Genomic DNA, 15,058 nt, shown 5'->3' with positions numbered 1-15,058 from the left:
TTTTTTTTGTTCAATATAATAATTAAATGGATTATGTTTATTTATTTTTAGTCTGTGAAAATAATTTTTAATTTAAGTTGCTCGCTATGTAAATGTGGGTGACAATTCGCAACGCAACTGCAGTACAGAGTATCAGTGCTTTGGGGGTATTTAATCAAGATCATTTTAAATGCAAAGAACATTTTATGGCATTATGATTATACCAGCCACTGCCATATTCCAATTAAAGGTTGAACAGGAGCTTGAGTATCAATAATGTGCTAATTCGATGAATTGAGTTAAAATACTTTAACTGTAAATCCGAAATGTAAATGCACGGATATTTCAAAATAAACGAATAACAGAGTTAAGAACAGTTCCCGTGATTTATGTCTAGCACCCCTGGCATATATTTAATTCATTCATTTTCCGCACCGCTTTATCCTCACAAGGGTCGCGGAGGTGCTGGAGCCTATCCCAACCGTCTTCGGGCAATAGGCGGGGGACAACCTGAGCCGGTTTCCAGCCAATTGCAGGGCACACAGAGATGAACAACCATCCTCACACACACACACACACACACACACACACACACACACACACACACACACACACACACACACACACACACACACACACACACACACACACACACACACACACACACACACACACACACACACACTTAGGGACAATTTAGTGTTCAATCAGCCTGCTATGCTTGTTTTGTGTAATGTGGGAGGACCTGGAGAAAACCCACACAGGCCCAAGGAGAACATGCAAACTCCACACAGGGAGACCAGGGATTGAACCCAAGACCTCTGCACTGTGACATACAAGCGGATCGATATTGCCTGACTTTACTTAAAAGGGGAGGACTTTCTGTGTCCTCGTGGTCAGAGTCCAGGCTGGAAATGCTGTACAATAGTACATTTTGTATTTGTCTAAGATTAATGAAAAAATACATTTTTCCTGGGTAAGTGATTATGGGCATTGAGAATTTGTTTGCATGAAGAATAGAAAAGCTTACATGTGAATTTTCTTCGTAGTTATTGGGTTACTCAGTAAATTTGGATTCAATTTAATTAGTTTTTATTTAATGTACTTTCATGTACTGAATGGATGAATGTTTTCGTGACATGTTGCTGAAATTAACCATGCTTTTGCTCGAATTACCATGTTCAAAATTGGCATATTTTGAGACAGCAATGATGAAACGTATCAGTGAAAATGTACATAAACATGTTTTTCAAGTGATGGAAGCTCGTTACAGCCAGTTTGAGTCAACCTCTGAGAGATTTGATCTTGCAGATCAGAATGTGACTTTGCAGAAAGGTAGAATATATTCCAAGTTTTATGATCAAACTATCCCAGACGTCTCTCTGTTCTATAAATGTCATCTGTCATTTATAGGTATGAGGAGGATATTGCTATATGCCCTCTATGGCATCCTTGTTACTCTGCTTTTAATTCAACTGATGGTAACTGGAATCAAATGTATGTCTCATAAAGTCATTGCAGTTCAGTAATATTCTAGCAAAGCTTTTCCGTAAGAAATGTGTGCATCTATGGTTTCCTCTGCTTAAAGTCTCCCAGTTAAATACGGAAATCACTGACATCAAACTTCACCTGGAAGGACTCAGCCATCATGCCTCCGGTAAGGAAGTAAAGACTGACTTGTCATGTTATAATATATAATATTTTATGTAACTTTGTGTTTTTTTTACTTCCCAATTGAAGGTGAAGGGACGATACAAGATGTTCATTTAGAAAAACGTGTTCCAGTTAGAGGTAATAAACAGTCAGGTTTCTCAATAACATCTACCTATCTATCCATTTTTTATCCTGTTCAGGGTATCAGGGAGTTGAAGCCTTTCTAAGTTGAATTAGGTGAAAATGTTGAAAGGCATCACAGGGCGCATTCAGAGGCTAGAAGGAAAGGAAGAAGTAGAAAAACAAATACAGGACCTGCTGTAAAGGCAGCCACTCTCGCAGTGCCGTCTTGAAGTTAAAAAAAAAACAACAACAAAAAAACTATATAACAAATAATGTGACACAACAAAAAAGACACAGTCATTCAATCTTAAGCACTTTCTGCACCCTCTTTGTTGCCTGAAGCAGATGAAAGAGCGGAGGATCAAAGTCCTTTTGATAATGTTTATTCATTATTCATGATGTCTAAAGACACTTGAATGTCAGAAATTCAACTTTCAAAAATAAAGACCTCATAAATGACATCGTGCAGAACTTACAATAAACAGAACTGCCATATTTGTCCCACACAGGATAGAAAATGTGCTAAGAAATTTGCCTGTTGTTATTTCCCTAACATTCATGAACCAGTCACGGCCGTTGTTTCATAAATACTTTTCATCAACACCAGGCGCATGTAAGGAGGGATGGGTGGCATTCCAAAGCAGCTGCTACTTGCTGTCTACTACTACAACCACCTGGAGTACAGCTGAGCAGCAGTGCCTTTCACATGCAGCGCATCTGGTGGTTGTGAATGGTGTGGAGGAACTGGTGAGCTTTATGTCCTGCCCTTTCATTTAACATCTGCACAACATACATGGAATTAACAAATGATCATATTGTTGTTTAATGTAGGACTATCTGTCAGAAATTTCTGAAGTCACTTATAAATACTGGATTGGGCTGGTGGAACGAGCTCGCGAAGGAGAGTGGAGTTGGGTGGATGGGACAGACTACAATAAAACCCCAAAGTAAATGTCAGTTGTGAATGCCATTGAAAGCACAACCACGTGTGTCATGCTTTTTTTTCTGTGTGTGTTCTGAGGTTCTGGGACATAGACCAGCCTGACAACTGGGCCTTCAGAAAAAACGGTGAGGACTGTGGGCAACTTCATGCAACTGATGTCCGCGTACGCCGGCGCTGGAATGATGCTGACTGCAGTGTGTCATACAACTACATTTGTGAAATGGGCATATGAGTCTCCTAAACGGGAAAGCATGACAAAGAGTATATAGTGTTTGTAGATTTTTTTTCAAACATTTTCATCAAAGTAAAAGAAAAAAAAACATTGCATATCAGTGCCTTCTCTGCTGGCCTTAAAATAACAGAATCACAGCCTGATGTTAATTATATTTTGTTCATGAATTGTTATTAAATAATTACAAATTATCTTTCAGCTTCTTTTCATTACTTTTCCCCTGTTACGCTGATTCCAGATGTATGTTTTCGTATTTAAGTATTTAACCAATCACATTTCAGAAATCTACCTGTATGCCTTCACAATCAGTTCTGCAGACCCTGGAGCATGACATGTCTCGATCAAACTGTTGCTCTCACCAATCAGATTTTTAGTTGGCAACCCAAAAGGGTCCCAACGCCTTCTTGAAGGCCCTGGTCAACGTCAGAGTTTTCACAAACTGTGATTGGCCCTTCACGAGCCAATCATAGTTTGCGAAAACTGCTCTGATCACAAGCCGCTAGTGTCAAGAGCATACTGGCCAAACTTATTTTTGGAATGCGGGAGGAAGCCAGAGTACATGTAGAAAAGCAAGGTTTACGTGGGACAACATGCAAACGCCACATTGGTTGGACTAAGCCAAGCTTCAAACCCACGACCTTGTGCCTGAGAAGCAAAAAGTGTCCACCGCTAGACTCTTCTGCTGCCTGAAACAAAATTGATGAAATAAATCATATCACTCTACATCGTGTGATTTGGTTGGATTGCACCCGCTAAGACTAATAAAGGCCCCTTGATGCCCCCGTGCATCCGCTGGTCCTTTTTGTTATGAACTATAAGGACAAAAGTACTGTATTGGGACATATTAAAAACAACAGGGGGGAAAAAGGAATAAAGATGGCATTGTGGTTGGCTGTTTAGCACATCTACCTCAGTGACGAGATGATCGTGCTCTGACCTTCCTGTGTGGAGTTTGCATGATCCCCCAGTGCATGTGGGGGTTTTCTCCAGGTACCCCAGTGTTCTTCTATATTCAGAAAATATGCACGATAGATTAACTGATCACTCTAAAATGGCCTCGGGTGTGAATATTTTTAATTTTATTTTAAACTATGTGTGCTTGGCGATTGGTTGGCAAGTGATTCATGTTGTACCCCAACTACTACCTGGAAATAGATGGGATAAGATCGGGTACACCCACGACCTGGAGATGATAAGAGGCTCGGATAATGAACGGATGGAAAAATATGGAATGGGTATCCCATGTGAAGTTTCGTACAATATTTTGAAAAGTGACACAAACGCACTCGATCATTTCAAATTTGAAGATATCAAATTTCCATTCCTGCTAAAAAGAAGTTGAACATTACCAGAAATGTTTGGTGGATTGATTTGGGAATTCTAGCAAGTGTTTTCTGTTTACACAGCTGTGTGTTAAGCAAGACCAAAATGTAAAAGTGCAGTCGAATGGCATGGTGTGAGAGTGACAGAGAGAGAAGGAAAGAAAAAAGAGAGAAAGAGACAGAGAGACATTGAGAGAAAAAGATAGAGACAGAGAGAGAGAGAGAGAGAGAAAGAAAGAGAAAGACAGACAGAGAGTAAGAGAGCATAAGAGAGAGAGAGAAAGAGAGAGACAGACAGAGAGAGTAAGAGTGAGAAAGAGAGAGACATATAGAGAGAGAGTAAGAGAGAGGGAGAAAGACAGAAAGAGACAGAAAGAGAGACAGGGAAAGAGGGGGGCAGAGAGAGAGAGAGAGAGAGAGAGAGAGAGAGAGAGAGAGCTAGAAGAGTAGTCCAAAGATTATTGAATTAGAAAAAAAAATGGAAAAGTCATTTTGGATCTGCGTCTTGAAACATTATGAGCAAGGGCCATACCCGAAACCATTAGAATAAAAATTAGTCTTACAGGATTTGGAAATTTGGTCAAGTAGTGTAATTCATGTTTGTGTTGTCATATTATTATTATTATTTTTTTTGCTCTTTAAACTTCAAGATGGCGCCACGAGAGTGGCTGCCTTTCCAGCAGCCCCTGTATTTAGTTTTTCTACTCATTTCATTCCTTTCATCTTCCTTTCATCACTTTGCTGTGAAATGTAAATGTCTCCACTGTGAGACTAATAAAAGTAAATCCAATCTAATCCAATCATGAGTGACGACATCACATCAAATGAAAGCTTCTTCATTCGGATTTCCTACAACTTATTTTGAAAAAATGTTTTGAGTGTTGAGCAATCGTTCTATAGAAATCCCAAGTCAATAGCAACGAATTCCACTCCTCCCCACATCCTCCTTATCTCGAGCTCACTTCCCGGTCTATAAGTACAAGCTGTGACAATGTTGCCTGTTTCTTTGCAGGCAACCATGAACCTGACAGCTCGTCTGCTGCTGCTTGCCACAGGTGAGACTTCTGAAAACACAGCGCCGCTTTCAAAGAACACGGCTGACTTTTAACGTGATTCATTTGCTCCGTTGACCAGCATGTGTGGTCAGCGGGGATCGACTTCCCAAGGCCTTGTGGCAGTTTGGGAAGATGATCGAGTGCGCCCAGCCAGGAGTGAACCCTTTTAAGTACAACGGTTATGGTTGTTGGTGCGGCTTTGGGGGCACAGGAAGCCCGCTGGACGACTTGGACATGTGAGGAAGAAACGCCAAAATCTGCATTCAAGTCGTAACTTGGAATTTGAATTGCACTCTTATGTAGAAAAAATGCAAACTCGTTCGTTTTAGGTGTTGTTACGTCCATGACAAATGCTACGAAAGAAGCAGAAAGATTCCTGGGTGTACGGGCATTACTGATCTTCCATATGTTCTGGTTTATGATTTCACCTGCTCAGATAATCAAGTCACCTGCTCAGGTGAGTCTGTGATCCAAATCCGGATTGTTATTACATTCAATAAGCTAAGAAATGAACACAAGTGTGTGTACCACTGTCCCCGATGCAATTACTTGTGTTGTGATATTCTTCGAGGTTCATGACGTAATCTTTCTCATATGTCTCCGTAGCCACGAATGACAAGTGCCAGGCGGCCGTTTGCGAGTGCGATCGAATAGCAGCTCATTGTTTTGAACAGGCCGACTTCAACCCTGAAAACAAGAACCTGGATCCAAAAGTCCACTGTGTAAACTGAGCAACACAATCAATAAAGGAATATGTTTTGACCACATGGTTCTTATCAAAATGCACATTTATTTGGACACAAGTCAAAACAAAACAAACTACTCAGATTTAGAAATAAATCAAAATAGATTTGATCTTAGCATTGTTGGAGGCAACGAACCCCACCAGTTTCATATGCTCATTCACCAAACCTTTCTTTCAATGACTGTGCCCACTAACTGCAGACGAGACTGAAGGGTGGACCTCTGCTGCGGAGGATCTACCGAACCCCTGAGACCGACCGACTCTATTCAGGTTAAGACCCACTGATCTAAATGCAATTATTGGTCCCTATAGGTCTGGTGTCCTTCTTAGCCTCAAAAGGCATTGCAATTTTATTAGCTTGGTTTGAAACTCGCAGCAACTTAGATTAAATATGGTTCACAAAGACGAAACGGTTAAGTGGAATTGGAACGAAAAGGTTCGTAGCATTCAGTATCATGAACAGGGAGGTGTAAGGCACACACAAAATAATTCATTGAAAAAATGATTTATATGATACATTATTACTGTACATTTGGTCGGTTTTTGTGTTCAACACGCTTTACGATGAAATCAACCTTTTGAAAACAGGATCATGATGAAGAAAGTTCAGAATACTTTGAGACCATCGCTTGTGTCGTATAAAACCTTTGCCATTGGCTGAGGTGTCGCCAAACAGATTAGGATCTATCATTAACTCATTGGCCGCCATTCCCGAATTTATTCGGGAATTGAAAAGTGTGACATTGAGCTCCATTCTTGAATTTGTTCGGGTTTTGGTTTTTCCTGCCGGGGTGCCGATAAAGCGCTGGTCAGATCTCTGGCAATGTTTTTCCCTTTCACAAGGGGGCAGAATTTGCCTTTTGTCCATGATAACGCTTTGTTACAGCTTCAGCTATTGTTAAAGCGCTATATAAATCAATATGTATGTATTGTATTTTGTACAGCCGCCCCCATTTCAAACTCAGATAACTCCAGACCCACATAATTTAAGAATTAACAGTTTTTTTCCTGATGAACGAAGAGTGTCTAAGGTTTCTCTCGCTGCATTGAATGTTTATGTAGTCCTAAAATTCAATATACTGTGGGTCCTGGAATTTGAGTGAACATGACAAAAACCCTGGCAGTGGAGTGGACACATTTTTGCACATCGTCCGGCAATGAATGAGTTAAATGAAGGTGGGTGATATGCAAATTAGAGCAGGAACGTTCAATTTGAAAGAATTTGAATTAACACAAGTGTAAAGAAAATGGTCAAAATCCAATAGTGATTTTTTTGCACACTTAACTTGTGCCTAGAATAAGAACATTTCTATGCATTTATTAATTATTTGGGATGATTTTGATTAAAAAACATAATTATGAATTTAAAACAACATCATAAAGGGCCACACCACGGCCATGACAACAAACTCAAATGAATTATACGGGCTTGTACAGAAGAGTCGTCACATACTTCTTTCTGTATCTGTGAGTTGCACTCAGAACCATGACGCCATCCTGGGACAAAACAAGGCATTCAGTATTTTGGTTATCGGGCTTCCCATCTGGCAATGCCAGCCACCTTTGCTCTTGTCGTTAATCTCATGGGATTGTGCGCTCCCTAATTTTGTGATGCTGCACATGCCTGCCCTTTGAAATATGTACTAATGCAAGCAACAATGGAGAAGTGGACATGATGTATGGGTTTACCTTGATGGAGAGGGCGTATAGGTGATTGAGCATCACGTGGTTGGGCTCAGGAAGCAGGGTTGGGTCACACTGTGGAAGGCCAAAAGACCACTGACTTGAGCTCAGATGAAATACAAAGTTTCATATGAAGAAAACGACATACCGAGATCCCTGTGTCTTTGTTGAGCAGCACTTGGAGCAAGTGTGGAGGTAAAATCGGAGGATGTTTGAGCTTGTCTTCTGATTTGACAAAGTAGGCATCCTGCTGGTAGGGACCAGGGGGGGAACTGGACAAGTCTGATAAAAAATCATCAGAATATTGTGAGTTGCTCAAAACAAAAAACAAAAAAACAAAAATGAGATGTACCTGAGATGTCTGCGGAATCTTGAGAGTCAATTCGAAGGGCATCAAAGACCTCAAAGTCGGTTGTCTTCACCTGGATAATGTTGTTCACGGTTCCCGTTTTTGTCGTGATCACAGCCTGTGAGAGCACCAAGAGGTAACACACTTAACTCATTCACTGCCAGACGTGCAAAATGTGCCCACCGTGGTGTCAGCGTTTTTGTCAGTCACTTGAATTCCAGGACCCACAGAATATTGAGTTTTAGAACTACATCAACATTCAATGCAGCGTTAGAACCCGTAGACCCTCTTCTTTCATCAGAAAAAAATGGTTAATTCATAAATGATACGGCTCTGGAGTTATATGAGCTCGAAATGAGGGTGGCTGTCCAAAATACAATGCAATGCATACATATTGGTTTATATAGCGCTTCAAAGGACAACCGACGTCTCCGGACAAGTTGTGTCCATAATTTGTAAAATGGCCTCAAATGAGATCTACTGAGCGTATTTTACAAAGATTCCACCGCATATAGCTATATTTTACGTATTAATACTCGCGCTGAATATTCCGGAAGTCTTATTTTTGAGTTGGTGACGAGTCCTCACGTTACGTCACTGAAGGCACGCCCCTGACCAAAAAAAGGACACATTGTAGCAGTCCTTCCATCACGCCAATGCATTTTGCTGTACTTTGCTTGGTCTGAAAACTTCGTGTAGCACCAAAAAGAGGCAGAAGAGGGCGACAAAGCTCTGTGTAAGGAATTAATCAGCCTGTGGAAACGGGCTGATTAATTCCTTACACGGAGCTTTGTCGCCATTTTCTGCCACTTTTTGGTGCTACATTTCCCGCCCCCAGATACCTCAAAATGGTACTGAATAAATTCTATAATCGATTGCAAACATGTATGCTTTCCTCTTCAGAACTATTTGAATCATATTCATAACTGGATGAGTAACAAGAAAGCATATTCTCCGAATCTGAAGCCATTGTTTTGATTCTCCAGCAAGGCAAGACGTCTTGGGGTGACGCCACGAAGAAGGGGGCGGGACCTTCTGAAACTGGCCACTTCCGGGTTCCTTTTTTTGCAGATTTTGGACACTTTAAGTCATTTTTATTGGTGTTTTGCGTTTGACTAAAAATATCATACTGCGCGTTTTGGGTATTTTAGATGCTATAAAACGTTTTTCTGATGTCAGTTAGGAAACAAAAAAGTGATGTCGGTTGACCATTAATACTAGCTGAAGCTGGAAAAAAAGTGCTAACATGGAAAAAAAGGGAAATGCTGCCCCTTGTGGAACGTAAAAAACATTGCCAGAGGTCTGGCCAGCGCTTTATCAGCAGCCAAACAAGAAAAAACACAACTCGAACAAATTTGGGAATGGCGCTCTCCGTCATATTTTCAATTCCCGAATGAATTTGTGAATGGTAGTGAATGAGTTAAATGCAGTAAAAATGTGAGTTTTTGTGTCAACTGATCTCATTTTCTTTGAAGGAATGGAAGAAATAAAAACAAACACAAACAGGCAACCCACAAGTTTGTTCAAGCTAAATTTAACAACTCAAGACCGATTTAGGACAATTCCATACCTATTTCACAGCCATATCAGCATAAATAATCAAATAAAGAAAGATATGTGAATTTGTGTTCCTTTATTTCTCCAATGTGGAATGCGTGGAGGATGGAAGAATGCAGCGTACTGAGTAAGCTACTCATGCAATTTTTTGCCACGGGCCACATTGTAGTTACGGTTTCCTCTCGAGGGCCGTTAGGAATTTGGGGAAGCCATTAGAATGTTTAATGCCCTCCACATATTACATATCGAGCGCACAACAAATTAATGAATAACTAGTTTTCAAATCTGAAGTCAAAAATAATGACTGTTATTGTGGTTTACATCCAAAAATATGAAATTTTGGTTAGGATTTTAGCAAGCAACATGGAATTTCACAAGTTTGATTTGCTTTCGCGGGCCGAAAAAAAAGGATGTGGCGGGCCGGATTTGGCCCCTGGGCCTTGACTTTGACACCAGTGATCTAAATGCTTCTTGTACCTAGCTGATGAGGCTTCACAAAAAGCCTCATCATAACTGTCCACCGGTTTGGGTCAAAGGCAGAAAGTTTCTTAACCAGGCTTACTAGAATTTGTTTACAAATATCCTCACTTCTCTGATGAGAAATATTTGGCTATATCAGGGGTTAAAGCATAAAAACATACATAAATAAAAAGAATAGCAAGGGTAAAAAGAATTTGACAGAAAACGCATGTTCCACATGCCTGTGATCAATTAACAGATTTGTTTGTACAATGGCGGGCACACAAATTCATTTGAAATAATAATCACTCGTGACAAGTCTAGATCTTGTCCAAATGGGGTGAGATTTTTAAATACAATTATAAAGGCGGAAAAGTGTGATGGAGGCATACATGTAAACAATGAGTGTTTGTCAGAATGGGGTCCTCACAGAAAAAAAAAATTAGGTCAAATTTTGTGCATTCTGGTGCATGGCTACAAGTCCTTCTACATATAATGGAAAAATATTGTTAGTAGAATCTGAAGAAAAAAATCAATTCAAGAAAATGAAGAGGACTTGTGATCAACATTTTTGTTTGCACGCTCATTAAACCCAGTTTTTAAAAATATTGTAGCACTATTTATCATTACTATTATCATTGTTGTTGTTTCGGGAGACATCCGGCAATTTTGAAGTAAGTTCAGCTTTGCAGCTTGCCGCCGGTGCAAAGACACGACACGTGTATTGGATATGGATAGTTTTGATTCTGATCAATAAGTGCACGCTTAGATAAACACCATGAACTGGTGTGACATGGTTGGGGAAAGGTCATGCTCTTGTACACTTGCAATTTCAGTTCGTAAAAGTGGCCAGTCAAGTGATGTCAGTGCGTTTGTTGTTGCTGCTGGATGGCCGGTTAGAATGCTCAAGGGAACCAAATGCAGCTATGAGTGTGGCTCCTGATTGGTGGTGAAACAAGATGATTTTACCGTAACAACCATGCAGATTTTTCTTATGGCATATTACACGAATGGAGAAGGAGCCCGGTGGTCCAGTGGTTCTCTTCAGTGAACTTTTGTTCTGTTTTGACCAGATTGTGACCAGAGGATGTATTGCATTCTCAATAATTTTCTCTTTTGTACCATTTTTGGCTCTTATTTAATCAAAACCATTAATGACACATTTGTGGAGAAGTTGTTCTTTGTAAATTATATCCCGCACAAAATTGAAGACTCTGATTAAGAGTTTTTTCAAACCTTTTTCCAAATTTCCAAATTCAATGCTTTTGAGAGGTTTTTTTAACACTCTTTGGGAAGCTTCCCCAAAAAAGTAAGACACACGAAGACCTCACTGATATGGTTCAAACAAAATCAGAGCAATTTCCTCACCCCTGTTGGATCCAACGTCCACTGTCCGTCTACACAAAACTTGTATTGGTGTTCTCCCTCTGGCAGGTCCATGATTCCCACAAAGTTGTTTTTACTGAGTGAGAGGTAATGTCATCATTCAACAAAGTCATTCTATTTTATCTTATGAACATGCTGCGAGGTTCACATCCAACCTTTTATTGAGCGGGATCTTGGTGGCCCAGTTGTTAAAGGAGCCAGACACAAAGACCTCTTTGGCGCTTCCGGTCCAGCGGAACACTGTTGGCCTGGCAAGTGTCGGACATTTACTGTCACTTTCCAGGTCCTGCTGCCAGGCCAGAAACTCCTGTTCCTCCTGTGGCACCTGGAAACAAGGTTGCTTCCATCTTAATGAGGATTATGAATGAGGGCCTCACTGCATCACACCAAGACTAATCTTGGTGATTTAAAAAAAGCGGTCAAAGCTAGTTTGGGCTTTGAGAATTTGGATTTGGGGCAAATGGATGTAGGGTGGCAGATTCAAGTTTACGTTCAAATCCACTTGACGGTCAAATAGGCTCCATGTGCAACACAAAACACAGGAGAGAGATGAGCTGCTGCGGGTTGTCATATTTTCAATGTTTCACCCTTGCTTCAAATCCTAAGAATCAACCTGCAAAATATTACTCCTCAAAATTAGAAAGCTGCCCGTCAATTGAAGTCACACTTTAAAAATTCTAATATATAGAACATAATTATGATATATCAAATATAATTTATAAAATAATTATAAATTAATATCAGTTAAAGTGTTGTCGAAATTAGCTTAATGATACGCCTGATATTGTCATTGGAGTAAATTGTATTGCATTGATACAAACTTGTTACCTTTGCATCCTCTCTCTGGAAAATATCTGCATCCTCTGTGCTGTCAATCAGGATATTGGGACGAGCCTCTTTCCCTCTTTCACTTTGACCCGCGCTGGCTCTGTCACTGCTGCTGTTCCCCATTTTGATAGCATCGAACACTGGGAGACACACAAACACATGCAACCATTCATGATACGCATTCAATGTCTACTTGATTAGGTATACAGTACTTGCAAAATCCACTAAAACGTAATTCACGAGCATTATCGAAAAATTCACTGATGGAAAGCATATTAACGCATTCACTGCCATTCACAAATTTATTCGCGAACTGAAAATATGACATAGAGCGCCATTTCTGAATTTGTTCGGATTTTCTTTTTTCTTGCTGTGGTACCGATAAAGCGCTGGCAATGTTTCTTCCCTTCCACATTTCCATTTTTTCCATTTTAGCGCTTTGTTCCAGCTTCAGCGGTTGTTAAAGCGCTATATAAATCAATATGTATGTATTGCATTGTATTTTGGACATTTCAAGCTCATATAACTCCAGACCCATATAATTTGGGAATCAATTCTTTTTTCTGATGAAAGGAGAGTCTAAGGTTTCTTACACTGCGTTGAATGTTTATGTAGTCCTAAAACTCAATATTCTGTGGGTCCTGGAATTTGAGTGACAATGACAAAAACCCTGGCACTGGAGTGGACGCATTTTTGCACGACTGGCAATCAATGAATGAGTTAATGTTGTTTATTGCACTGGAGTAGAACTGAAAAGGTATTTTGTTCAGTGTTGTGTCGTGAGATTATTTTGTCTTGTGTAAAATCATGTGACTTGGCATCAATGTTGGGAAATATAGTCTTCTTTTCCTTTCGGCTTTTCCCTTCAGGGGTCCCCACAGCGAATCAATGTCCTCCATCTAACCCGGTTTTGTGCATCCTCTTCTTTCACACCAGCTACCTTCATGTCCTCTTTGACAACACCCATACACCTCTTCTTCGGTCTTCCTCTCGGCCACCTGCCTGGCAGTTCAAGGCTCAGCATCCTTCTCCCGATAGTCACTCTCTCTCCTCTGGACACGTCCAAACCATCTCAGTCTGGCCTCTCTGACTTTCTCTCCAAAGCCTCTAATATGAGTTGTCCCTCTAATGTACTCATTCCTTCTCCTATCCCACCTGGTCACTCCCAACGAAAACCTCAACATCTTCAGCTCTGCTACCTCCAGCTCTGCCTCCTGTCTTTTCTTCAGTGGCACTGTCTCCAGTCCAAACATCATGGCTGGTCTCACCACTGCTTTATACACTTTCGCATCTTTGTTTTGGCATTTTTTTTTTACGTCGGATGCCCTTCCCGACACAACCCTCTGTATTTATCCGGTCTTGGGACCGGCACAATAAGACACTGGCTTGTGCCCCCTTGTGGCTACGTTGGGAAATATAGTAACAGGCATTATTGTACGGTATAAGTTCCGAGACTGGCCACTATGGGCGTTTTGAGACTAAAACTGCTCCTACAATAGTGAACTTTGTGTGGTATTCTAGTTAATATGGTTTGTTACGCACCTAAATTCTGCCTGGGCGTTTAAAGTCTTGGGCCGAAGGAGGCCGTGCTGTCCTCTACAGGAGGGTCTGTTTTCGCCGTGGTTTCCGTCTTTGACCAGCAGTTTTCTTGTTGTGAGCACCAAGCAGCAACCGCGTGGTGTCTGGACCTACGGTTACCTTAAAAAGTACACCAATCCTCTTTTTTACAGCATTTCCTCTACTTTAATCTTATCTTTTGTTTCCATCATCGCAAACTGCGAGTACGGGTTGTCTCCTTGTAGATCTGCAGTTGTGTTTTGCTTGTATCCTGACGAAAACACGCCTCTTCCGCCTAGTTTTCCTCAACCCAATTCGCACCGAGGGTCGGCGGTTTGTTAAAAAAACACGAAAGACTAAACAGAGTAAGGACTGGAATAAAATCAGAGCGCTCTAAACTGATTAAAATTTATCGTCCTATCACCCACGCATTTTTGATATTGCCACATAACATATCACGATCGAGCGACGTATGGATATCGTGCGTACTTACCCCGGCCAGTTGAAATAGTTTTGTCCATTTCGCAAAACAGTACAATTTATGTCAAAGTGCTTTTATTACATTTTAAGTTATGAGGGTTATACTTCTCCAAATGTATTTTACTCCACAGTACACAATTTTTGTGTCACGTTATTAAAGTAATTAGGCATTGTTTGACTTGTTATTTGTGTAATAATTAAAATAAGGATTCTTCGTGGGTTTTGACACGGAGGTCAAGCCAGCCTCCACTCGCAAATCGAAGTTTATTTAGAAGTTTTTTTTTAATTGATGAACAATATCGATACGTTATCACTTTTCAGAGGCCCATTATTTCAAAATAAAACATCAAATCTGTATCACAGTGGTTTGGTGTGATAGCTGGTGAACTCGTTTCCCCTGGTGTTGATTTAGTCCAGGGATATCGAAGATTTTCCCCTTTAGGACTTTTTAAAAATTAATGAAAAATAACGTCACCATGCACTCAACTATGATGGTGTTTATTTTAATTTATTATTATTATTATTATTATTATTATTAGTTTTTCTGTCTTTGCTTGAGAACGCGCTTTGGTACCTTTCTGAGAGTTATTATTCTTCTTAAGTTAAAATTAAACCAAGGAACAATAGAAGAACCATGAGAGGACGTATTCTTATTTGCATTGGAGTTTTCCAATATTGTCTACAAAATACACATTTCACACAAAGAA

General features: G+C 40.3%; 3 protein-coding genes across 3 annotated transcripts; 2 read left to right on the top strand and 1 right to left on the bottom strand.

Moving 5' to 3' along the window:
* The first annotated feature begins 807 nt into the window (after nt 1–807).
* LOC148899340 (C-type lectin domain family 4 member E-like) lies at nt 808–3,128 on the top strand. The gene is made up of 8 exons (XM_088994517.1): nt 808–955; nt 1,234–1,314; nt 1,393–1,476; nt 1,568–1,636; nt 1,720–1,770; nt 2,363–2,502; nt 2,587–2,702; nt 2,777–3,128. The coding sequence occupies exons 2-8, from the start codon at nt 1,236–1,238 to the stop codon at nt 2,928–2,930; spliced, it is 693 nt and encodes a 230-aa protein (XP_088850643.1). The 5' UTR covers nt 808–955; nt 1,234–1,235; the 3' UTR covers nt 2,931–3,128.
* Nucleotides 3,129–5,153: 2,025 nt separating this feature from the next.
* On the top strand, nt 5,154–6,074 carry pla2g1b (phospholipase A2, group IB (pancreas)). Its single transcript, XM_088994518.1, has 4 exons — nt 5,154–5,307; nt 5,387–5,543; nt 5,637–5,764; nt 5,914–6,074. Exons 1-4 carry the CDS (start codon nt 5,244–5,246, stop codon nt 6,036–6,038), a joined length of 474 nt encoding a protein of 157 aa, XP_088850644.1. The 5' UTR covers nt 5,154–5,243; the 3' UTR covers nt 6,039–6,074.
* Nucleotides 6,075–6,077: 3 nt separating this feature from the next.
* On the bottom strand, nt 6,078–14,139 carry prkab1b (protein kinase, AMP-activated, beta 1 non-catalytic subunit, b). Its single transcript, XM_088994516.1, has 8 exons — nt 13,857–14,139; nt 12,315–12,454; nt 11,642–11,811; nt 11,469–11,562; nt 8,088–8,202; nt 7,884–8,017; nt 7,742–7,810; nt 6,078–7,549 (listed from the first exon to the last, which is right to left on the bottom strand). Exons 2-8 carry the CDS (start codon nt 12,435–12,437, stop codon nt 7,472–7,474), a joined length of 783 nt encoding a protein of 260 aa, XP_088850642.1. The 5' UTR covers nt 12,438–12,454; nt 13,857–14,139; the 3' UTR covers nt 6,078–7,471.
* Between the last annotated feature and the right edge of the window lie 919 nt (nt 14,140–15,058).

The sequence above is a fragment of the Hippocampus bargibanti genome, linkage group LG04 (assembly GCF_051943395.1).
Source record: "Hippocampus bargibanti isolate YZ-2025 linkage group LG04, ASM5194339v1, whole genome shotgun sequence".
In the NCBI taxonomy this organism is placed as follows: domain Eukaryota; kingdom Metazoa; phylum Chordata; class Actinopteri; order Syngnathiformes; family Syngnathidae; genus Hippocampus; species Hippocampus bargibanti.
The sequence above is the reverse complement of the archived record's forward strand: the minus strand, read 5'-3'. Positions and strand labels throughout refer to the sequence as shown.

Excerpts from the sequence above, each read along its gene's own strand:
- LOC148899340 (XM_088994517.1), top strand. The coding sequence starts at position 1,236 with ATGGAAGCTCGTTACAGCCAGTTTGAGTCAACCTCTGAGAGATTTGAT. Across the intron at positions 1,771-2,362 it reads AAAACGTGTTCCAGTTAGAG|GCGCATGTAAGGAGGGATGG; the intron begins GTAATAAACAGT and ends CATCAACACCAG. Across the intron at positions 2,503-2,586 it reads TGAATGGTGTGGAGGAACTG|GACTATCTGTCAGAAATTTC; the intron begins GTGAGCTTTATG and ends TGTTTAATGTAG.
- pla2g1b (XM_088994518.1), top strand. The coding sequence starts at position 5,244 with ATGTTGCCTGTTTCTTTGCAGGCAACCATGAACCTGACAGCTCGTCTG. Across the intron at positions 5,544-5,636 it reads CCGCTGGACGACTTGGACAT|GTGTTGTTACGTCCATGACA; the intron begins GTGAGGAAGAAA and ends CGTTCGTTTTAG. Across the intron at positions 5,765-5,913 it reads TAATCAAGTCACCTGCTCAG|CCACGAATGACAAGTGCCAG; the intron begins GTGAGTCTGTGA and ends ATGTCTCCGTAG.
- prkab1b (XM_088994516.1), bottom strand. The coding sequence starts at position 12,437 with ATGGGGAACAGCAGCAGTGACAGAGCCAGCGCGGGTCAAAGTGAAAGA. Across the intron at positions 11,812-12,314 it reads TCCAGAGAGAGGATGCAAAG|GTGCCACAGGAGGAACAGGA; the intron begins GTAACAAGTTTG and ends CCTTGTTTCCAG. Across the intron at positions 11,563-11,641 it reads AAGATCCCGCTCAATAAAAG|TAAAAACAACTTTGTGGGAA; the intron begins GTTGGATGTGAA and ends CCTCTCACTCAG.